At 39.3% G+C, this 25,085-nt stretch overlaps 2 protein-coding genes across 3 annotated transcripts in view; one reads left to right on the top strand and one right to left on the bottom strand.

Annotated features, from left to right (window-relative positions):
• AFG1L (AFG1 like ATPase) overlaps window positions 1-7,967 on the bottom strand; it is a 205,459-nt gene extending 197,492 nt beyond the window's left edge. Inside the window, exons 1-2 of one of the 2 annotated variants that reach the window (XM_058734887.1) lie at window positions 7,859-7,967; window positions 7,587-7,730 (exon numbers count right to left, since the gene is read on the bottom strand). In XM_058734887.1, the coding sequence (XP_058590870.1) occupies window positions 7,587-7,730; window positions 7,859-7,940 (226 nt within the window). In that variant the 5' untranslated portion in view covers window positions 7,941-7,967. The remainder of the gene's footprint in view (window positions 1-7,586; window positions 7,731-7,858) is intronic. The other variant, XM_058734885.1, reaches the window with a different exon arrangement.
• A 16,439-nt stretch (window positions 7,968-24,406) lies between these two features.
• SNX3 (sorting nexin 3) overlaps window positions 24,407-25,085 on the top strand; it is a 50,510-nt gene continuing 49,831 nt past the window's right edge. The window contains exon 1 of the mRNA XM_058734884.1: window positions 24,407-24,861. Within this exon, the coding sequence (XP_058590867.1) occupies window positions 24,700-24,861 (162 nt within the window). The 5' untranslated portion in view covers window positions 24,407-24,699. The remainder of the gene's footprint in view (window positions 24,862-25,085) is intronic.

The following is a 25,085-nucleotide window of genomic DNA, read 5'->3' as shown; positions in this document are numbered from 1 at the left end:
TTTAAATATTATTTTCGTAAACAAAGAGGATGAAGCTCCTGAGGTGTAAAGCTGTGCTAATCTAGAGTAGCTCAATAACCCATATCTGGACCTCTTACATTCCTTTCTACCAGTTCTATTCTTAGACACGCCCTGTTTCATCTGCCCCTCCTACCACCCCAGAACTACATCTAGGGCACCAGCTATGCCTATGTAATAGGCTCTGCTATCCTTTTTAAAAACTATTTGGAAGAAACCATTATCATAAAGTTATCAGTCTCAAGAGTAGGCATGAACATTCTTCTAATATAATAGATATTAATGAAAATCCAAGAAACAAAGTTTCACGTAAAGGTATTCATCTAATTGGGTAGTAAAGTCGAATGCCCATTTTCTTAATCACTAATATATACTACCAATTAATTATACCAATTCATATGGCTGAGGTGCATTTGTTCTCATATTAATGCCTAATGGAGATCTCATGTATACATACATGCAGTAAAGAAAAGATTGTGGAGCCAAAGGTAAATATGAGTCATCATTTAATAAAGACACCTAAAAATACAACACTGAGATACAAAAAGACTCTATAATAAAAAGAAATCACAAGACGTGACTCTCATATTACCTTGCCTTTATGAAACAAACTTAATTTCCAAGGCTAGCTTAAATAAAATATAATTTTCAGATATGCCAATTTTCAGTTTTAGAAAACCTAGTAAAATTCTCCTCTTTGGCTTCTCTTCTCGTTTTCCTAGGGCCTCTCTTAATGTTCTCTGACAAGGTCAGGTTCTTCTCATAAAGTGTCAGCTTTCCTTCAAGGAAAATTTTCTTCTTTGCACTCTACAAATACTCCCAGGCTAGTTCTTACATTCTCGTGGCTCTCGACATATCGTATTTCCTTTCTCAGTCTCAGACCTTCATATTTCCCAGAACTAATTAAACTTATTTACCCAGGATGTCATAACCACCTCAAATTTAACAAGTCCAAGATGGAATCTCTCCCTAAAATACCTCTGGCCCTATTTTTTGTTTGGTTTGATTACCCTGATTAGATGGATGGTGATGCCATCAAATTACCCAAACTAGGATATCTGAATTGATCCTAACCCTTCTCTTTCCTTGTCTCCCCCAAAGCCTGGCAATTCTACCAAGCAAGTGCCTCTGAATTCCTCCCTTCCCCCACCTTGCTGCCCAGCTCTCCACCTCACCACAGCAGTAATTCAGGCCCTGAACAGCTCTCTCCCGAACCACAACTTCCTCCTAAATAACCACCGCACTTCCAATTTTCCCCACTCAGGCATTCCTGATCTGTTTTTCAGGCAAGAATAAGAATAATCATGCTAAAACTGATCTGATCACCTTTCTTCTTATGAAACCTCCATCAGCATCCCACTGAGCCTAGACATCTTCACACACTACACAGGACTTTTAACCAGAGCCAGGCCACCTTCCCAGCTTCATCTCTAGCTGCTCTCCCTGAGGGCCCATAAACCAGTAAGGGCCATGTACAGCTCACTTCTACACTTGTGCTACAACCCCCTTCTCTCTCTTAGCAGAGCTGCCTTCCCCTCTGTAGTCCTACAACACTTAAGATGAACCGAAATGATGGGTTACTAATGTCCAATGTTAAGGAGCTGGAAGATAAGGGTTAAGTTTGTGCTTCTAGAGTAAAAAGTACCTGGGTTCAAATCCCAGTTGGGTGGCCATGCCTGTTTATTCATCTATGAAACAGAGTTAACAAGTATTTTACAGGGCTTTTGTGAAGATTAAATTATGAGAAAAAGAAACTGCCAGTGATGGCCTGGAACATAGAAGGGGCTTGATAAATGTTAGCTATTATAATTTCATCTCCCTTCCAAGACCATGAGCTATTCAAGGGCTGGGACCCCATTTCATTCACTTCCCCTCACCCAACACACACACCCTAAATACAAGGCTCCAACCGAATTTGAGGCATTTTCACCCACACTATGGCCACTCTAATCTCGAATAAAATGTTTCCCCTTAACTATCTGGATGTTAAACATTACATTAAATGAAGATACACTTAGACCTAAAAGAAAACAGGCAGTGAAATAAAAATGGAGTATATTACTTAAATTACAATAAGATACCAAATTTCAATTTAAATTTTTAATAAACAAATGGAAATACACAGATCCCAAAATGGAATTCATAATATTGTATTTCCTAAGGAATTTTAAGTTAAGCAATCAAGTAGGCAATTTGGATGAAGAGTATTTTAGGACCCCCCCAAGTCTTCATAGGTCAGTTTCCAAAACATCTTGGAGCCAGGGCTGGCACGAAAGCTTAGATGAGACATAAAAACAAAGAACATGCTCTTCCTTTCCCCTCATTCCTTTCCTTTATGTATTTCCTTCCGTTGTTTAACATTAAGCCAATGGTTCCCTCACGTTATACTGCAGTAAAGAGTAGACTTGAAAAGATGAAAAAATGGAGATAAATATAAATGTAAACAGTAAATAACACCCACTCCCAAGATTGAGGGATACAAGACCAATTTTAAAATTGTGCTCTACATACAGAAAAACATTTCAACTTAAAATTTTCTTTTTATTTAAAGAGAGGAAGGGAGTGTATGTAGTTACAACTAAATTTACCTCTCCCTTACCTGTATTTTCATTAAATCTCCACACCCAAAACTGGCTAAATTCTGAGTATAAGAGGCAGTATTATAACTGAACCCAAATTCGTCTGCCCTGATGCCCAGCAAAGACCATCACTGAGATCCCAAGTATGTAGCAAGGAAAGGGTTTATTCCAGATGCAGCTGAAGAGGACAGGAAGGCAAGTCTCAAATCCACCTCGCCAAAGGAGTCAGGGAGATTTAAAGGAAAAGGAAGATGTCTGGGCTTGTTAGTTTGCAACTGCAATTAGTCCCATTAACCCTTTGGTTACTGGTTTCAATTCCCACTGTCTTTTGACCATTCCTCATTCTCAAGAGAATTGGGCCAATGACCTCTATTAGTTACTTCCTGCTGAGATGGGGGTGAAGATCAGGGTTAGAGGAATAGAACCTTTCTGCAGTCATCTAGAAATATTCCTTAGTTCCAGGTTGAAACCCAACATCCTGCATTACCAAGATTTTTGTACTTTGGTTATTAGTTCTTGTACAATATTTTATCTAGGTCTCAAGGGAGATTTGTTGTAACCAACTAGCTTGTTGTACTTATTGATTTCTTCAGACCAGCTCTCCTAAAAAGTAGTTTCAGGTCCATCAAAGGCTTGCCAGTCCAAGCAGGACTCTTTTTGATGTTCTTCTTGCTGACAAGATATAGGGAACCTGTAGATTTTTATTATTCAAGTGTGATGGATCCAAGGCTTAATTCCCTTTGGTTTCCCTGAAAAATGGGTAGTCAACAGCATCTCATTAAGGTCCTGTCTATGGTGGCTGGAGCTGGTCCTCAGGTGCTTGTTCTTCCAGGTCTTTAATAACACCAAGTCTCCAGGATTCAGGTGGTATAAAGGCACATCAACCTCCTGGACGCGAATTTACATAGCAAATGTAGCTGATAGTATTCCCTAACGTGAGCCCCATCAGGAATTCCTAAGTCACGAAATGAGTATAGAAAGAGTCTTCCATATAACACCTCATAGGGGCTTAAACCAAGCTTACTTCTAGGGGCCACTCTACTCAAAGCAGAGAAGCTGGCAAGGCTTCTTCCCAAGATAAGTTGGTTTCTGGCATATTTTTGCCAAAGTTCATTTTTCCTATTTTCCAATCTGTTGGCTTCTCCAGGAGGCATAGAATTTCCATTGAATGTCCAAGGCACTCAACACTGCTTGTGTGATTTTTGCCCCAAATGCCACTCCATTGTTGCTCTGGATTATTAGTGAGAATCCAAAACTAGGAATAATTTTGCTTAAAAGTGTTTTTGAAAAATTCTGATGAGGCCTTCTCTGAAAGGCATGGAAGTTTCAACCCAACTTATAGGGCTGTCTACAAATACTAACAAATATCAAAAACTACCTGCTATTGGGCACATAGGTGGTTCAGTCAGTTAAGCGTCTGACTCTTGATATCTGTTCAGGTCATGATCTCAGGGTCATGGGATTGAGCCCCAATTGGACTCTCTGCTGAGCATGGAGCCTGCTTGGGATTCTCACCCTCCCTTTCTCTCTGCCCCTCCCCAGTGCAGGCATGCTTGCATGCGTGCTCTCTCTCTCTCCCTCTCTCACTCAAATTAAATAACCATTTAAAAGTAATAATAATAGGGTGCCTGGGTGGCTCAGTCAGTTAAGCATCTGACTCTTGATCTAGGTTCATGAGTTTGAGACCCACATTGGGCTCTGTACTGACAGCAGGGATTCTCTGTATCCCTCTCTGCCCCTCCCCTACTTGCATGCAAGTGCTCTCCCTTGCTCTCAAAAATAAACTTAAAAAAAATTTTTTTAATTCCTCTTTAAAAAAAATAACCAGTCTCACTTTCCTCAGATATAGAGTTGTCTCCCTTATCATTTCCAGTAGTCTTAATTACATTTATTTAAATTATTTATATTTATTAGAATACTCATAAAACTTCTTGAGGCATTAGACAAAGTTCTAATGTTTTTTTTTTCTTTTCTCAATGGAGAGAACGTTAATTTATTTGACTTTAAGTAAAGACAGGCAGAATAAAAGTTTTACATTTAATGCTGATAACTCTAAAGACATGTCCATTTTTATTAAACCAATAACCTTGAATTAGCCTTAATACAAAATATTTTCCAAGATCATGTGAATTTAAAAAACGTCTGGGTTAGTTTCTATCTTTCTTTTAGAATGCCCAATTCTTATAAGTGCTAGCCTTTAAACCAATTAAATAGAGCTCTTTTACAAATTAATTTCAGCAATAACATCTGGAGATAGAGAAAATATCTCAAATTTGCAACATACATGGACACACACACGATGCAAACAAAATCTTAAAGGCCCAATTTCAAACATCCCCCTTTTACAACACAAATCTAATTGCAAGATGGTATTACAATTAATGGATGTGGCCAACAGTGTTGCAAAAAAAGACTGCCCAATTTTGGAGAATACAGTCCAAAAGGTTGCATGTGGGGATCAAATTGTCACTTTCCATTTTCCAGTTAGAACGTGGCTGGTTTTATTCAAAAATACCAAAATCTACAGCAACAAAAAAACACATGAAGCCCAGAGTACTTCTGTGAACATCAGTTCCTCCCCAAAAGTTAGGGTTTCACAGACTGAACCAAATGGCTCCCTAGTTTCTGGCTCCTCCCTAAAGATCAGAGCTTCACTGACTGAACCAAATGGCTTCCTAGTCAGCCTTTTCTTAAACAAGAAAGGAGGCTAAGAGAACCAAAACCCACTACTTGATGGCAACCAAATGGGAGTAAGAAATCTGAGAGCTGAACCAAAGGGAGAAAGAAATAAACTCACATGCTGTCCATCACACACGAAGTAGTCACCAAGAGACATCTGTCCAAACTGAACCCAAAAAAACATTTCCTTGCCACAAGAGTGAAAATTAGGCACCAAAGGTCAGAAGTACCCAAGTAGGTGGGACCCCAGGGACAGTTCCTAGAGCAACGAACCTGTCACCTAGGCAGCTGCTTCAACCTGTCACGAGGCCCCCATCACCAGCTGGCGGCCAACAAACCACGCAGGGCCAGGCAAAAAAGTCTTGGCTAGCTTGCCAAATGTGTAACTGAACCCAGGTTTGGTTGCCCAACTTGCAGCAAAGACAATCACCAAGACATCAAGTATGCAGCCAGAGAAGGGTTTGCTTGAGAGGTAGCCAAACAAGGAGATGAAGGAGCAAGCCTCAAATCCACCTCTCCAAAGGAGGAGGGAAATTTGAAGGCAAATGGAAAAGGTCTGGAGGAAAAGGTGCAGCTGTGCTTATTAGCTTGCTGCTGTAATTAGTCCCATTAACCCTTTGGTTACCAGTAAGTTTTGAAATTCCAAATGATAATTCTGAAAACAACAAAATCTTGATTTAATTAAAAAAAATATATATGAATACAGGTTCATAGCAAAGCCTTTGTTGTAAGATATAAATCCAAATACAGCCTTTACTTGACTTAACTAGCCATATAACTTCTGCAACCCTGGATTCATCATCTCCAAAATGGATCATGAGAATAATGAGAATTAAATGAGATAATATATGTAGAAAGCACTTAGCATACTGCATGTTATTGTGATGATGTTCCTTACATCTTAGTTTTCATAAATTATGATACATCCATAGAATTCTATTTCAACCATTTAAAATCAGGCAGTTCTAAATTGATATGTAATGATCTCCAAGATATATTAAATGAAAAGAAAAGAAAGGTATCGAGGGGTGTGTATATGTTACCACTTCTATTTTGTTTTTTAAATACAGATGTTTATATGCATATATGTTTGTACATACACAGAATGTCTCTGGAAGAATACATAAGAAACTAGTATTAGAAGTTGCCTCTGGGGAGGAAAATTAAGTGGCTAAGCAATAGGGGTGGAATAGTTTTAACATTTTACCATATTCTTTCTTGCATCATTTGTTTTTATTACCTATTCCAAAAATAAAAATAATAAAGTTTATATTATGACCCAACCTTTATGCTACCAAAATATTTCATTATGTAGTAAATAGATTATGTGAAACTGCAAAAAAAAAAAACCAAAAACAAACAAAAAAAACCCTGAGGTGACTTAATCAGAGTTCTAGTATTAATTTCAACTCTATCGATGTAACAATGAAAGACTGATAAGGTTTTAACTAAATGAGCCAATGAGAGTTAATTTATTAAGACACAGAAGAAGGGATGCTTGGAGATGAGAAAAAAATGGTATGTGGATGGAAGAGACAATAAGAATATCATTCATTCACTCATTCAGAAAATATATCTTGCCCATCAGGTACTAAACACTGTGCTGAAGAAACAAGACACTTAGTTGTTGTTTTTAAGTAGCCCATAGTTTCATGAGAGTATATGAATATAAGCAGCAAAATCAGTATTCCTGGGACTCGGTTACTCACAGTATATGTTCATTCACTCCTGAACACGTAACAATTTGAATGAATGAATGAATGAGCAAGGCTGGTAACAAAATATACCCCACTAAGGCCTCTAGTGGCTTGAAAAGAACAAGAATTGATCACTCCATCTGAGAAAGCTTGCACATTTGTGTTCCCGGAATCCTGAGAGCCAGCAGGGCCCTCAGAAGTCCGAGGTTTGGCTTTTAGATCCAGGCCAGGGTCACCAGCCAGGAGAGTAGGTAAGGCGCAGGTGTAAGGGTCCTCAGCCCCCAATCCCACATGTGTATCCATTCAAGCCAGGCACTCCCACGCCTGGGCACACCAGGTAGGTGTTAACTCTCTGAAAGCCTGAAGGGAACAAACTCTGAGTTGACCTCTGACCTCAAAAATGTAAGTTGCTCTGGGTCAGTTTCCTCAGTGCTCAGGGCTCCATCATGGGTAGCCAGCCAAAGACAAGAGAGGCTGAAACTCCTCTCCAGGGACCCTTAGCTCCGAAACAGGTGAAACCAGGAGGCAACTGGGAGAGATAAGAGGGTGACTGACCCGAGGCTTCCCCGGTCATATGCAGTCGGCTCGGGCTACTCATGGCACAGTCACTGACCTTTCCAAAAGGTGTTTCCAGGGGCGGTGGCCGGAGGGGCGAGAGCAGCAGCCCAGGCCCCGCACCCAACACATCTCCCTCTCAGCCGGCTCTGCACTAAGCGCAGTGTAACCAAAGGCGACCAGGAGGCCGCCATCTTGAGCTCTGTACAAAGGGAGGAAGAGGAAAACTTTATTGAAACCCAAAAGAGAAACGGTGGCACAGACAAACCAAGCCGTGCTCACAGAAGGCTACGCAGGAAAGAACGAAAGGAAGCAGAGGAAGAACGCGACCTCCGGTAGCAAGAGGACAGGCTAGACTCGGGTGCCCTTCCGTCCTTCCGGGCGCTGCCAGACAGACTACGACTCCCAGCATGCAATGCGGCAGCGCCGGGGGCGGAGCAGAGCGAGGGGAGGGACGGGCTTGGGGAGAAGGGCGATCCTGCGCCCAAAACCAGCCCACGTCCGTGGCACTGTATCCTAAAACGTTTTCAGGGAATTGGAACGTGGAACGCGGTAGTGACGTACGGTCACGTTACCACCCCTGAGCATTTTTCGGTTTGCGTACCTGACCGAGATTTCGAAACCTAAATAAGATGTAGGTGACCCAGTGGGCACTCATGTTTTAATGAAATATTGATGTTTACCTGGTCACACCTCCTTAAATGGTAGCCCTAATTCCTTTGCCTCCAGCGTCCGACTCATCTTTGCAAGAGTACCTGAAATGAGCACCTTCCACTTTTTCTTCCTATATTTGAATAGCATAAATCATTTTCAATATGGCATACACTCAAATGTTTTTAAAGAGTGTGTAACTGGCATAGGAAAGCCAATGGCCCAAGATGGACAATGAGTGGATGGAGTGGCCATGGGATAGTGTGTCCAAAGAGGAATTTCTCTTAAGTGATTGCTCTAATTTGATTAAACAAAAAATGTTTGAGTTATTATAAGTGTATTGAGAGTACAAATTCCTGTCCAGAAGAGGCTGGCAATCCATCAGCAGGGATGAAAAAAAGCAACAAAAGATTCTACCAGATGTTATGGAATCAATGAAAGGAGAACACTTAAGGAGAGCACTTTGGCTGGGAAATCAGGAGGGCGTTCTGGAAGCTTTACTTTTATCAAGAGATGAAGACCTTCCAAGAACAGGAAATAGAGTGAACCAAGGCAGGCAGGCAAGAAAGTATGAATTACAGGAAGGATAAAGCCACATTACGATTGAGTGAAAATTAAAAAGACTACACTAGAAAGAGTTCCAGGAAATCAAACAATTCATCCACAATAGAAGATTCCTAAGAAACAGGAAAAAGAGCACAGCATAGAATAATAATTTGGAAACTCTCTACTGTCAAATTGTTTATGGAAAAGTTATTTTGATTGTATCTTTCAAAATAAATTTTCACTTACTATTTGATATCTATCTTAAGTTGTATTGTGTTACATGACAAACTATTCCTCCATGCTATATTGAATATTTCTTTTTTGCATTTAATACTATTAATTTGGAGTGTGACACTTTGTGAAAGATCTTTTGAAAAAAAATCTATTCTTCCTTGATTTACATATTTATCACATTCAAGGTTTTCAGAGAGTATCTGTGTGTCATTTTGTTTGCTCTGGAAAAATAGTTGCTTGCCTTAGTCAATGAAATTACTTTAAATTGTTTTAATAATTTTTTTTAACAATTATTTTTGAGAGAGAGAGAGAGAGAAAGCACAAGCAGGGGAGGGGCAGAGAGGGAGGGAAACACAGAATCTGAAGAAGGCACCAGGCTCTGAGCTGTTAGCACAGACGCTGTGTTCGAACCCATGAACCATGAGATCATGACCTGGGCCAAAATTGGACACAACGGACTGAGCCCCCCAGGTGCCCCTGAAATTACTTTTTATTAGAGATTCCAACAGCTTAACAATTTTGGAAGTGAAATAAGCACTCATAGACAGTTTAATGCCAAATTGGCGGGAATATCTACAGGAAATTTTCACATGGCTGTGCAAGTGAACAGAAATATAGCAAATAAACTTTATTGTGTGCCAGTATTGCATGCCAGCATGAGGTAACTTAGATTACATCTGTTGTATTCAAGAGAATTCATTATGACCAGAAGAATAATTAAGTAGCCATTATAAACCATTTTATTAAAACATCAATCCTGTGCTCCTGCAGTTCCTGCAATTGCTAAAACAAATAAAAAAGCAAAAATAACCCTGAAAGAAATTCATTGAATATTATCAGAAAAAGTAATAGAAGGAAATCAGAAAATCAGAAAGCATTATTTTGTCCTTATTTTTAAAATCTCCCTAAAGAAAATGCCAAGTGGTGTTGGCATCTAATCTCATGGTCAAAACCAAACGGAAAGTACCCAGATGACAAATAAAGTAATGAAGGAAATGGGAAAGAAAGTAGTCAATAGACAACATACTATATAGAAGTCATAAATTATATTTGGGTTCTGATTTTGTCACTAAATTAAACTCTCCCTTTGTTTTCCTTATCTATAAAATTAAGATAATGTCTATCCTAGCTACCATCCAGAGGTTTTGTGAGAATTAAATGAGATAATGTATATACATAAAGGGTTAATCATATACACTTATAAACAGAAACTGAAAGAGGATAAGGTCAAAATATAAAATAATGAGTCTAGGACAGCATGGATTCATGATATCCAAGAATTATAAAAATAAGGAATGTACTCTTTAAGCTTGCAAAAGGTAAGGAGAATTTTTTAAATAAATAGAAGAAAGTTCTACTGAACCTTAATACTTCAAGTAGCAAATTTATGAAACTCATTAAAAGCAAAAAAAAAAATCAGGTAGGATTTAAATAAGGATGATAATCCATAATAAATATGGGTGATTTGGAATATTTAGTTCTTCTCCAACTCTAATACACTATGATTTTTCATCCCTAAGTTCATGAGGTTGCCATTTTAAAGTGCCTTTAGCCACTGTCAGAGACACACTGTAGAGGAACAGATATAATAAGCCATTGGCAGGAACTAGCTAGGATCCCAGTATAAATCTAACACTGTTATTATTGTTGTTCTAAAACCAATTCCTTTGAAGGAAGAGGATACCCTAATACATGATTCCCACTTCCACTATTCTATCTGTAGCCCTCTCCATCTCAGTAGATGGCAACTGGAAGGCTACTCATAAGAGAGTTATCCTCTTCCTCTCTCATCCCACATCCAGTCCAACAATGAATTTGTAGCTTCACCTTAGAAAGTGTTCAGAATCCCATTACTTTACACCATCAACATTGCTACCGCCATATTGGTCTAAGTCACCATCACCTCCCTCCTGGATTGCTGCAGTTACCTTCCAATTGGTCTCTTCACTTCCATTCTTGTCCCCTACAGTCCATCCTCCACACAGCAGCCAGATTTATGTTTTACTTTATTTTAAAGATTTTGTTTAGGGGCGCCTGGGTGGCTCAGTCAGTTAAGCATCTGACTTCAGCTCAGGTCATGATCTCACCGTTTGTGGGTTCGAGCCCCGCGTCAGGCTCTGTGCTGACAGCCCAGAGCCTGCAGCCTGCTTTGGATTCTGTGTCTCCCTCTTTCTCTGCCCCTCCCCTGCTCATGCTATTTCTCTCTCTGTCTCTCAAAAATAAATAAACGTTTAAAAAAAAAAGATTTTATTTTTTTAAGTAAACTCCTTACCCAACATGGGGTTTGAACTCACCACCATATGATCAAGAGTCACATGCTCTACCAACTGAACCAACCAGACTCCCCCAGATTTGTTTTTAAAATTTTAAGTTGAATCATGCCATTCTTGTGTTTAACATCCACTAGAATGCCTTCCCCTGTCGCTCAATTGTTCAAACATCCTGCAAGACCTCATGACTTGGACCCCAACTGGCTTTGTGATCTCATCTCAAGGCCCTCTCCCTTACCCTCTTTCAGTCCATCCACATTGGCTTTCTTACTATTCCTGGAACTCACAAGCCTGCTTATCACCCCAAAGCTTTTGCATTTCCTATGCCTTCTCCTGGAATGCTCTCCTCCCAGATATCTATTTGGTTCACTTCTTCATGTCCTTACTCCCTTATATCTTCTCAGTTAAGGCCTTCCCTAGTTACCTATAGAAAATTACAGTCTCACCCTGCACTCCTTTTCCTCCTTCCCAGCTTTATTTTCTCCACAACAGTTACTCTCATGGCATAATACACACTGTACAAATTTATTAGTTTATTATCTGCTCTTCTTAGAATTTAAGCTCCATGTGAACAGGAATTTATGTCTGTTTTGTTCACGGTTATATCCCCAAAGTTTAGGAGAGTACCTAGATTAGCAGACACTCAATGTTTGTTGAATGAATAAGCAGTCTTAATAAAAAATACAAAATTTATTGTTTTAGTCTCTGCAAAAAAGCAAATAACCTGCTTCATGAAATCAATTACACTCCTCATATTTTGAGCCCATTTTAAAGATTTATTAAAAACACCATCAAACTCAGTATCACAGAAGTGGAATACAAACAAAGAGCACTTATTTTCCACTTATTTATTTTTTCGCTGATTTGTCATTACACATAGATCCTCATGATTACAGCTTCTCATAATTACAGGTTCTTCTAATTTGTAACAAAGAAATACTTCAGAGCTATAAGAAACACTGATTCATTCAAAGGCACATAAGGGATGATTTAAAACCATAATAACTCATTTTATGAAGTAGAATCAAATATCTAGCTTCTAAATTCCAACATTTGTATTTAAAAGATTCTGAACCAAGGGGTGCCTGGGTGGCTCAGTCAGTTGACCATCGGGCTCTTGATTTCCAGCTTGGGTGATGATCTTGCAGTTCACGGGTTTGAGCCCCATGTTGAGATTCTCTCTCTCTCCCTTTTTGCCCCCCCCCCCCCATTTGCTTTCTCTCTCTCTCTCTCTCTCTCTCTCTCTCTCTCTCTCAAAACAAATAAACTTAAAAAAAAAACACAAAGACTCTGAACCAAAAATATAATTTCAGGGGTGCCTGGGTGGCTCAGTTGATTAAGCTTCTGACTTCGGCTCAGGTCTTGATCTTATGGCTTGTGGGTTCTTGCCCCACATCCGGCTCTGTGCTTGCTGACAGCTCAGAGCCTGGAGCCTGCTTCGGATTCTGTCTTCCTCTCTGTCTCTGCCCCTCCCCCGCTCATGCTCGCGCTCTCTCTCATTCTCTCTCTCTCCCTCCCTCCCTCTCTCTCTCAAAAATAAATAGAATAATATTAAAAATTTAATTTAAAAATTAAAAAAAATTTTAAATATAATTTCAGTTACTTAATTTCAACAAACTAATCAAACATGGTTAAGTACCCTACTAACTATGGAAACTTCTAAACATAATATACAGTACCTACTTCAGTAACATAAATTTACATAAAGTATAAATTTTGTCTCAAGCAGTCCATTCCTTCTAATAAGTAAGAATTATATATTTGCTAACTTTCCAAAAAAAGTTACCATTTTTCGCTTTATTGAAACATTGTTTAACCTGTAACTAAATACTACCAAGACAAAATACTTGAAGTCAAGTCCAGGGCTCAAGTCTTTATTTAGTTCCTTTCCACTTATTTTCAACAGATTAAAAATAACTTGTTCTGTTTGTTTTTCAGTTTCCAATATCCTTTACTGGGATATTCTTTTTTTTTTTTTTTTTTAATTTGAACCACATAACAAGTCTGTATTTACCTATATCTTTCCTCCTTAAGTGTTCCTTACCTAAACTTTGAGGGTAGAATGGAAGCTTTCCTTATATAATTTCTCCACATGCCCTCTCCGCCATCTTTCTTTTTAAAAGAGCAGCGACCCCCAACCAATTCTAACCTCCTTCAACTCCACATGCAAATTTGTAATCTGGTAGCCACCTTCAATTAGTTTCTGTTCCTCATCCTTCAAATCCAGTCTTTCACCAGATATGCCTGAATCCTATAATGTTAATATGACTTAAATCCATCCATTATCATTGGATCTTCCTCCTGTCTTTCCAAGGCTAAATGCAGCCATTTCCTAACTGGCTACATCTCTTTCTCCTCCATTCCAGCCTACTGTCAGATTTGTTTCCAAAAATATGATCTGACCACATCCCATCACACAATCTAAACCTGCAATGCCTTCCTACTATCTACAGAATGAAATAAAATTTCTTTATTATAAGCCTTTGGAAAATCAAACTCTGGCCCCTACCTAACTTACCATTTTCTCCTGTCAGTCAAATGACTTAGACTCAGAAAACATGTACTGGGCGATTTACCAAATATCTCATTTGTTTTCATGAAACTTTCTCTATATTATTTTAGAAAAACTGGAAAACTGATCCCAGCCCCAACTCCCTACCCCCTTTCTTTATTTTCTAAGTATGTTCTGGTACTTTGTGTAATTAGAAAAAAGATCATATTAATAAAATAATTACAAAAACAACTTACAAAAAAAATTGAAATTGAGTACTTCCAGGGCAATTCCAAGGATGTTCCAGGTTTAATACTGCATACGTGTTCAGCATTCATCACACACACACACACACACACACACACACACACACACAACATTCACATAGATGAACTATAGACTATTCACATGGATATCCAGACTTAGAAAAAATAACTTACCCAAGATAACACAGGTATTACTCCTTCTTGAAGTTAACTGACTAGTAATAGAGGCTGAAAGCTTGTCTATTCAATGAGATAGTTCTTCAAATAGCCCTTAAATCAGATCTATATATAGACAAAAAGAAAGTAGACCATGCTACATAGAATTTCGATTGACACTCAGTGATGGTCATAACAAATCTAGTTTTGTCAGTTGGTTTAGTTGGTGGATGCAATACAGGCAATCACATAGACCAAATGTTTTTCAGTTCTATAGACTGCATATTCTAAGGAATATAAGTTGGCCTGAAATGCAGCCAATATTTAAAACTCAAAGATGCAATCATAAAATTGTATGAATTCATTTGTTTGAATAAATATTAGTACTTGCAGCAGATGATTAGTCTCAGAATTAGCAATGATTTGACCTAGACTTCAAAGGAATCAGCTGGGTATTTCTTTTGTTTTGTTTTGCTTTCGATTGGACATCTTGGGGAGATTACTTGGATAAGTTTTAAATCAAGGTGAGTTTTATTTACCCAACTTTACTGACAACAGAGAGGTTCCTAATCTAGACTCTCTAGATGATAAAACTTGAATATCTGTTAATCATAGGACATATCTAATTCAAGAAGGGTTCATTCCAAAGTTGAGTATCTTCTGCCAAAACCAAGACTGTGCAGAAAACTAAGGGAACAGATGAGGAAAGTGTCATGAGACCTCTAATGTCTATACACACCAATTGTAAGGGCCCAATTTTCCCAGCATGTATCTCACTTAGGCCAAGCAATTCTCATCAACTTCAAAGGGAGAGATGTGCATCCACAGACCCAAGTTTGCAGTATCCAGGGCTTACTCAGCAGGAATACATACTATAATTTATGGTACCAGGCTTCATTTCTTTAGTCCAAATCAACTCAGCTGGATTTTGAAGCTTGAGTTCTTACAAATAATCAACTGTCCCTTAAAATATTAAATTCCTTTGGCTTTATTTTACACATCAGTCCTGTTGATTACCTAGGATATGCCATAGTTTGAGTTTATACATTGATATGCAAGACTTGTAATACACAGCTATATACTATATTACTCTGAAGCATTATAGTATCAGATTACCAGAATTTATTCTGGAGGTAATTTTATGCATAGCAAAGAGAGAAGCAGGAGATATAATTTGCCATGTTTGCTGTTCAACAATTTTTTAAAAATATAATTCTGTTTACAAGTACTGTTTTTCAGCTTTAATTTGATACTTTACTACCAGATAAATTATCTTCTAATGTAATTACTTTTATATAATAATTATGATCTTGAAAGTCTATGAAGTGATTAAAGGGCATTTTCTAAGAAATAGATTTCTGGATTTAAATTATGCAATTTTTCTGCTTAGAGTTTTGGTGTTATCTAATTCATTATTATCATTATTACTATTACTATTATTAAATAGTTATGAAATGACAAGTATAGAGATAACCTTTACAAATACCTGAGACTTTAGGTCTAAAATGTTTTTAATTGCAGATTTCAAAAGTTGACACAAGTATATCCCCCTTATCTTTTTTTTTTTTAGCATTTATTAGTTTTGACTCACTCTAGCATGTTATACACATCAGCACCTGTGCCCATTTAGCAAAGAATTTCAGTACAAATCATTTTTGAATTGAATAGACATCTCTATGAAGCATTGCAATTGTTGCAATATTTTTAGAAACTGAAACAAGGAAATAAACAACTTCAGTAAAAGTGATTTAAATAACAAATAACGTATCTTTATAAACAGCTTATCTCCTTGAGAACAAAGAATAAACAAGGAGACAAGGTTTTTTTTTCTTTCCACTATTAAAGCAGATCACAATATGAATGGGTGAAATGTCATGAATAATTGGAGAAAATCACAGAGTAATCTTCGGCAAAAACATCTGATTTATTTAAATTGTCGCTGTTTGTTTTATTAGAACCTTTATTTAACCTTGTTATCCACAATGCAGTATCCAAGCTGGTTTATCAAAAATATACTTTGGAACTAACCATATTTTGAAAATTGTGACTTTCTCAAATGTAAGCTATAGTAATGTAAACCTCCTATGACAGCTGTCTTACTTGGGACCTAATTAATTGACATTACCTTACACTGAAATGCCTGTGACCAATGTTTTGAATCTAAAACAACAGTAAATAAATCAAGTCTTTGAAAAATTCTGTCAATAGATTTAAGCTCAGGTTTCTGGTCAAGAGGATCATCAAGCTTTCCACTACTAGATTTCATCTAGATACAACATTCACTATCCTCTGCTCACAAACCTAGCCACACATAAGATCAGTCATTCCTGATAATGGCGTTCAGGGCCTCATCCTATGAATTTCCATCCATGTTCTTTCTTTCCAGATAAATCGATTTCCTTACAGACTCCTACATAGATATCAGGGCTTAGCATGTGTCTAGCACTGCTTTAATTGCTTTACAAATATTAACTCTTTCAATGCTCATAACTACCTTGTAAGGTAGGTACTATTATTTTCCTGATTTTATACATGAAGAAATGGAGGCAGTGACAAGCAAAGTACCTTTTGTAGGGTTACACAGCTATAAGTATTTTGCCCATCTCCTCTCATGAACCCTGATTAAATAGAATTGATTTGCTCATAGTATTGTCTTCCAGTCAGACACATTTATATAGCCCCGAGATATTTATAATATAAAAACATATCAGAATAGTAATATTTAAATCATGCTAGTATTATGCATAATGGATAGGATAGGCTAGAGAAAATAAGGAAGTATGAGATCTTTGCAGTCTAACATCAACCAAAACTAAGCTATGGCAGGGGAGTCAGGGGTGGACAAAAAGTAATATTTACAGCAAAAAGGATTTAAATATTAGAGATACTGTGTAAGGGCAAATAGGATGAGACCAATTTTAGACATGTTGAGCTTGAATTAGACAATAAGACAACAAATGGAAAGAGCATATGGATATCTGTGTGATATCTGTGTGGATATCTGTGTGGTGTGATGCATGGTAAGCATTGTAGTGATATACCCACTCCAAGTTGAGATCTTTATAGATTTGGGAGCATTAGACAGCTTAGTGGATCAAGCCCTGGTCCAGCAGGTTTGGTCAAGCTCTCTACCAAACCCAACCCACAGGTCCTGGACAAATATATCTCTTATGCAGATATGTTTCCAAATGAGTAGTTAGAAGAGTTTACTTCTTTTGCAAATACAATTAGGAATCAACCTGCTATGCCTGGGAGTGTATGTCCTGGTGCCTAAGATCTTTCACTAGAACACTAGCACCAATCCACAGATATTTATTTGCCAGGCCCTCCATGTTCCAATAAGAGTTGTGGCGCTGTTTGTATCCTGACATCCTCCTTTGACTTGGCATCTCACAAACTTTTGGTCTGAACAGTTTTCAATTGTTAGTGCAGTACTTTCGTAGGGTCAAGCAGGGGCAAATATTTTTCAAGTCCATTCACTTTTCTACATTCCCACCATTAACCATCTTAGTTCTGCCGAAGTGACCTTTCTAAACTAAAAATCAAATCAAATCACTCCTATTCAGTGGTTTCCTTTAGAATGCCTTTAGATAACATCCAGAACCATGTACATGGACTGTATGGTCCTCATGGCCTTGTCCCTCTGGCCTTAGTCCTTTCTATTCCCTTTTCATTCCAGTAGCACTGAACTATGTGTAGCTCCTGAGCTATGCTCTTTCTTTCCTCTGGGCCCCTGCATGTTTATCTCTATCTCCAGAAGGCACCTCCTACACACATGCACACCCCATCACAGGCACCTTGGCCGTCAGACGCCAACTTTCTGTCTTAGTCTTCTTGCCACTTCCTTCTGGCATTCTTCCCTTATTACCCTCAAGACTGGGCAATACAGCTCTTATCACACCCCACTCACATGGCTTGTTCATTTTTATGTCTCTATGACCATTCTGAAAGATCCTGGAAGCAAGAACTGTGTCTTGTGTACCACCTTCCCTCTTCTCCATGCTCCTCCTTCCCCTAGCACCAAAAACATTGGTTTATTGTGGATGCTCAGTGCATATCTGTCACATGAATGGCCAGAAGGACCTAAAAGTCCAAAGAGGAACATATCTGTTCACCTAAAGAGACCATATGATGCCACTGTTTCTGGAATGGGACTCGCTCCCCACCCCACCAGTTCATCAACTAATCTTGCATTCTTGAAATTCTCTAGATCTTTGCTACTCATTGTGGTCTGGAGACCAGCAGCATTGGCATTACCTGGACCTTGTTAGAAATATAAAATCTCAGACTTCATCCTGGAACTCCTGGATCAGAATCTGCATTTTACAAGGTCCCCAGGTGATCTGTATGGACATTAATATTTGAGAAACACTGCTTTAGATAACATTGGTAGTTCTTTAGTCAGAAAGTTGGTAACCCTGGTTTCCAGTGCTGCCACAGCTGAGGACTTATTTTTGCCCTGATCCAGGTGTATACCAAGTTTGCCTGTCCTTACATGTTTGAAATAAGTTACTTTGCATGTCAGGGGACCTATTGCAAAAGGCATCTTGTACCTGCCCCTCCCCAGCCCTGAAATCAATCACTCAACGAAAAACAGGAATAGCTCCTTGTCATGGCTGCTTCTGACTTCTAGACATTGAATCTAGCACTGTCTATCAGAAGAATCCCTCCTTTCCCAGGAATAGGACTTATATCCCTGATGTCTGAGCAGTCTTCAGCCATTGGTTGGGAGCAGCTCATGGGAAATGTGGCCTTGGAGCAAATGCAGTAATGAATTTCAGAGCACAACAGCTGAGGCCATAGGTTAATTATGTTTCCTGAGGCTGGAGATCTGAGAGGCACATTCTCATGGCTACCACAAAGAGTATGGAGAAGATATAGGAAAAAAGGAATAATTAGTGGAGAAAAATTTGAAAAAAACAAAAGAGAGTGGTTCTGATGTTAATACAACCAGCTGGACACTGCCTGCTTTACCAAAACAGAAGAGGCACTAAATAAAAAAAAAAGGGGGGGGGCAGAATTATTTGTTTCGGAAGAGATATTTTGTACAGGATCTCGGGGTGGGAATTAAGACTCCTCAAAGGGCATGCCTAAAACACAGCAGGTGGTTACTAACCTGCCTGCTGACACTTAGAGTCACTTTACCTGTAGGTTTTCTTTGTTGAGTGGGGTATGAAACCAGGGCCTGCCTGGCTAGCTCCAGTTCCAGGAACACTTAGCCTCCTTAAATAAAACTGTAAACAAATATACAAAGAAAATCAGTGTTATTTAGCTAAAGTATAAGCCTCCCAGAGACTCCAAACTCTTAGACTGTTTAAGGAGCAACCACATGCTGATCTCCTTGATTGTGGAAGTAGAGAGGTTAACCTCTAAGAGGAGAAGGATCTGTCTGATGTGCAACTAGAACAGAGTAACATCATCTCCAAAGCCTTTGATTCTCCAACACCAATTCAGTGTCCAACAATTCAAATCCATTCTGACACAAACTGCCTGAACACTTCAGACACCAGCCTGTTCCAACGGGGTGCCAAAGTTATCCACTTCTGCCCAGTTAACTACACATTTGGGGCGTTCTCATAATCTCCTCCCTCTCAGGTTTGATAATTCAACTGAAAGATATCAGAAAAACACTTTCCTTATGCTTGCTGGTTTGTCTCTTCCATTTGGCTCAGGAACAGCCAAATGGAAGAGATGCATAGGGCAAGGTCTGGGGAAGGGATGGATGTGTGGAATTTTTATTTCCTCTCCTGCCTGCCACCTTCCAGGAGATGAGAGTGGGGGAGCGGGTTAACATTTCCCATCCTCTCCTCAAGTATTTGGTCTTTCTGGTGACCAGCTCCCATCCTGAAGCCATCTAGGGGACCTGCCCTGACTCACCTCATTAACATAAACTCAGGTGTGATCAAAAGGGGTTCCTTAGAAATAACAAAAGACACTCCTACCACTCAGAAAATTCCAAAGGTTTTAGGAACTCAGTGCTAGGATCCAGGGATAAAAACTAATATATTTTTTATTACACCAGATACAGTCTCAGGTACAGGAATGAATGAGAAATACAATTCTCATGTGACTTTAAGTGTAATAATACAACCATCTCCAGGCACCTGGGTGGCTCAGTTGGTTAAGCATCTGACTTCAGCTCAGTTCATGAGTTTAAGCCCCGCATTGGGCTCTGTGCTGACTATTGATCCTGCTTCGGATCTTCTGTCTCCCTCTCTCTCTGCTTCTCCCCCTTGCATTCTCTCTCTCTCTCAAGAATAAATAAACATTAACAAAAATTAATAATCAAACCATCTCAAATCATTGAGTAAATAATAGATTTTTAAAAAATAGATTGCTTAATAAATGGTGTAGGAACAACTAGGTAGTCAAATGGGGGGAAATTTAGATCCATACTTATACTAAAAGGAATACTAGATAGATCAAATATATTTTTAAAAAACTATAAATATTCTAGAAAAAAAGGAATTTTTTTTATAAGATGAGGGGGACTTTCTAAGCATGCTTCAAAACTCAGAAGCCCATAAAAGATTGATAAATTCCACTACATAAGTTAAATACAAAGTACACGGTAAAAACCGTTATCGGCAGAGTCGAAAGTTAAACTGAGGAAGATGTTTGCAATTTATATCACATGAAAGGGTTACCTTTTAATATTTAATAAACTCCAACATTAAAAAAAGGAAGTCAATGGAAAAATGGGCAAAGAATTTGAACATGTACATCACCAAAAAAGGAAATATGAATAGCTTATAAGTATATGAAGAGATGCTCAACTGTGCTCAGTTGAATAAGGAATATGCAAATAAAAATACCATTTAGATTAGTGAAGATTAAAAAGTTTTATAACACTTCATGTTGGTGAAGCTATGGACAAAGAGGTACCTTCGTACATTGCTGAACAGGGTGTAAGCTGGTTAAACCTGTACAGAGGAAATTTTGCAATATCTCTGATAAGTATCTATACCTGTATATCCTTTGGACCCAGTAATTCCATTCACAGCAATTTATCCTATAAATATAATACCATGTGTGTGTAATGATGGCATATTCAAGGCAATTCATCACAATACTGTAATAATGAAAGGTTGAGACCCCATATATATTTAATAGGGGACAAGTTAAATTATGGCACACCGCGTAATGGAATACTTTGCTGCAGTACAAGTATGGAACTATCTTCAAGATACATTGTTAAGTGAAATAAGATACAAAAGTGTGTATCCTGTGGTGTTATATATACCCTAATAGACTACTGAAGGGACACAATTTTTATCTCTCATGGCCCCATAGTAATACAGGCACACTATAATTTATTTTATCTAATATTAGGCGCTTAGGAAAACATAAAATTAGTAATATATTTCTATCATCTTAGCCTATCCCTGGAATATGCTGATGTTTTCCCATTCCTATCCCCACTACAATTGCCAATCTCTCTTGAGTTACCAGTATTAATACCCTGGTTATATATCTTTCCACACTTTGTCCCATGAACGTACAAAAATATGCACATATAGATGTACATATCTTTATTATTTTTTTGTTCTGTTTACCCAAATGAGATAATATATTGGACATATTTTTCTGTGATCTTCACCAATACACCATGGATATTCCTCTTCTAATTCTGATAACTAAAAATAGATATAGTCTTCATTCTGACTAGATATTGCCTGGACAGAGAAAAACTATAAATAGGGTCTTTAATTTCATTCAGTCACTAAATTCTCCTGTTAATTCTAGCAGCTTATTCTTTTTGGGTCTTTCTAGGAATACAATCATATCTCCTGAAAAACAATTTTCCTGCCAACGTTTATACCAGGAAGCTCTTCTTAGCTGTATGACTGCTATAATGCTGGGTTACTATCCTCTCTGACTGCTTCCCACTGCAGGCAACTGTTGCTGCTGTCCAAAGCTGCTCTGAGTGGCCTTCAATGAATGAGACAGGAGCTTTCTATGAGAACACCTCAGGATATTTTGTTCAAGTGTCACAGATGACAGCACAATGCAGCAGTTCCTGATCTCTTAGTTCTCATATACTCTAATTCAAAGTGTCATCTTGTAGGGGCCAAGAGCACACCATCCTAAAATATGCTACTTTGGCATATTATTTTCAATTTTTTTAGAGTTTGTTTTGAAAGAGAGAGAAAGAGAGAGAATGAGCAGGGGAAGGGTAGAGAGAGGGGAGCAGAGGATCCGAAGCAGGCTCTCTGTTGACAGCAGAAAGCCGATGGGGGGCTGAACTCAAGAACAGTGAGATGGTTACCTGAGCTGAAATCAAGAGTCAGACTCTTAACCGACGAGCCACCCAGGTGCCCCTGGCATGTTATTTTAAATAAAAGTTACTTGGGAAACAGTGGGTGCAAGCACAGTCAGACCCTTCTCTCTGCCCCCTGAAAGCAGGAAATAAATCTCCTACATGAAAGGTATCCTTTTCACACTAAGTTAAAAAAAAAAAAAAAAAAAAAAGACTTATCACCAGAGATAGGGACTTTAAAGCCTAGAATGCTATAGAAAAAACCTTGGTACTTTTTACTAATCTATCATCCTAGCCCAAATTCTGATCAGAATTCCTTACTAATTAAAGCTCCCAAGCTTTAATTAAACTCTGTGTCAATTCTTCACAGATTTATTGGCTTTTTGTCTAAAAAGTATAAAAATTGCCTGCCTTAGTCATTTCTTTGGATCTCAATTTTCATTCTCATTGGGCCTCCATGAGCATGTAATTAAATTTTGGTGCTTTTCTCCTGTTAATCTGTCTTATGTCAGTTTGACTCTCAAACCAGCTGGAAGATCTTAAAGGGTAGAAGGAAATTTTTTTCCTCCCCCACAATCTGTACTCATTTCTTGAACTCACTGTTGTAATAATACGAGCCAAGTTCTCATTTGGTCTCTGGCAACAGGACACAGGCCCAGCAGAGTCCTGTCTGAGCATACTTATTCTGATATTCTCTTTACTCTCTGAAAGAGGTATATTCTTGGGAGAGGATTTCTCTGACCACCCTGTCTAATGAGCTTGTCTCATTCTCTATTAAGTTATCCCAGTTTTATTTTCCTTTTTTTTTTGTTCTTTGTTTTTGCAGTTTTACTTTCCTTACAGCACCAATCATATAGGCAAATTTATTATTTATTTGACTTATTGACTTATTATGTCCCCCCAAAATAGACCATATACCACACTATAAACTTGATGAATTTAGAGAATTTCCAGTCTTATTTGCCCTTAGCTCTCTAGCATGTACAACTGAAAAACACCTACTAGACCTTCAACAAACAAGTGTTGAATCAACAAATGTTGAGTTTTCTGGATAATAGTCTATATCATGTTAAAGTAATTTCTTTATTCCAACTGCTCCTAGTGTCATTAGGTTGCCAATGATCTGGGCAATTTTTCAACTTAAGGGACAGATCCAATTATTTAAAGTGAATGAGGTTTCTGAAACTCAACATACTTTTAAAAATGTAGATACAGTTGCAGAGCTATGACATAAACAGAGACAACTCTCTAGGTAGATTTTTATCCTTCTACCTCAATGTTCCAAATCTGCATTTGCTAGAGATGAACTACCATCTACTTGTTTTAGCTTTTTTTTTTTTTTCATTTCTTACAAAGGCTTATCTGAGTTTCATTTCAAATATTGTAAAATACGTTTTTGTTTTGTCTTGAACTTACTGGAACTTTAGGGAAATAAGGGAAGAAAGTTGCAGGTCACCCAAAATAGGTCATGAAAGGCAGATTTCAGCCTACTTACTACGTTATTTTGTTTTAGAGAGCTGACCAGTCCCCAAATGGTGTGACCTTAGTGCTGTGATCTGCCAACGTCTTTTGTCTGTATTCCACTCTACTACTTTATCTCCCTCCGTTTGTCAATCCATACACGTGTATGGTCAAACTGTCAAGTTGCTATCAAAATCATGACGTGAGGCACTTGTTAATGGTTGCCTAGAAAGGCATTTTCAGTGGTTCACGGTGAGACGTTTGGTAGGCTGCGACAGTTTTGTTTCGAATGCGGGCACACCCCCCCAAAACTCGCCGTTTAACTTTTGTCCCCGCAGCAAGGCCGCGAAGACCATTTCCGTTGTTCCTCCCAACGATCCAAGCCCAAGCTGCTTGCAAGAAAGACAGGAAGCGCCCACCCCCGAGCCCCTAGGTCCCGCAGCACCGCGGCCGCAGCCAGGCGGCGACGCGCCCTCCCGGTGCATTATGGGCGCTGTAGTCTGGCCGGAACTTGCTCGCGACCAGAAGTCCCGTGACTGCCGCCGCTCCTCCGCCGTCTAGCCTGCAGTCCCCCTCCGCGGCCTCAGCTGGGCTTTCCGAGCCCAGGTCGCGGCGTCCCAGAGAGTCAGCTGTTTTTCCCCTGGGCATAAGAGGCGGAAGCCGAAAGGACGCAGGGAGGGGCTTCGCGCGCTGGGTGAACGTCCGTCCTACGTGCTCGTTCGCTTCGCGACCGCTGTGCGCGAGCCCGGTGTCCCCGCGGCGGGCAGCAGCGGCGGCGTCGGTGGAATTCGGAGGGGGCGGAGGGAGTCCGCGGCGGCGGCGGCTGCAGCAGCGAAATGGCGGAGACCGTGGCGGACACCCGCCGGCTGATCACCAAGCCCCAGAACCTTAATGATGCCTACGGGCCGCCCAGCAACTTCCTCGAGATCGATGTGAGCAACCCGCAGACGGTGGGGGTCGGCCGGGGCCGCTTCACCACCTACGAAATCAGGGTCAAGGTGAGGCCGTCTTTTCCCCTTCCAGGGAGACCCCCTCCCGCCCTCCGTGGTCGTCCCCAGCCAACCCACTAGCGAATTCCCTCTGGTGGCTACAGCCGCCCCGGCCAGGAGCCCCGGGCTGACTCGGTCGGGCAGCCTTGTCCACGGGCGGGGTCTTGGGCCAGGGCCCTTTTTCATGTAGGGTTTGGAAGGGAGCTGCGGAGTGAGCTGCGCCCAGCACTGGC

Source organism: Neofelis nebulosa, chromosome 6 (genome assembly GCF_028018385.1).
Source record: "Neofelis nebulosa isolate mNeoNeb1 chromosome 6, mNeoNeb1.pri, whole genome shotgun sequence".
Lineage (NCBI taxonomy): Eukaryota > Metazoa > Chordata > Mammalia > Carnivora > Felidae > Neofelis > Neofelis nebulosa.
Note: the sequence above shows the minus strand (reverse complement) of the source record. Positions and strands in the feature narration are given on the sequence as shown.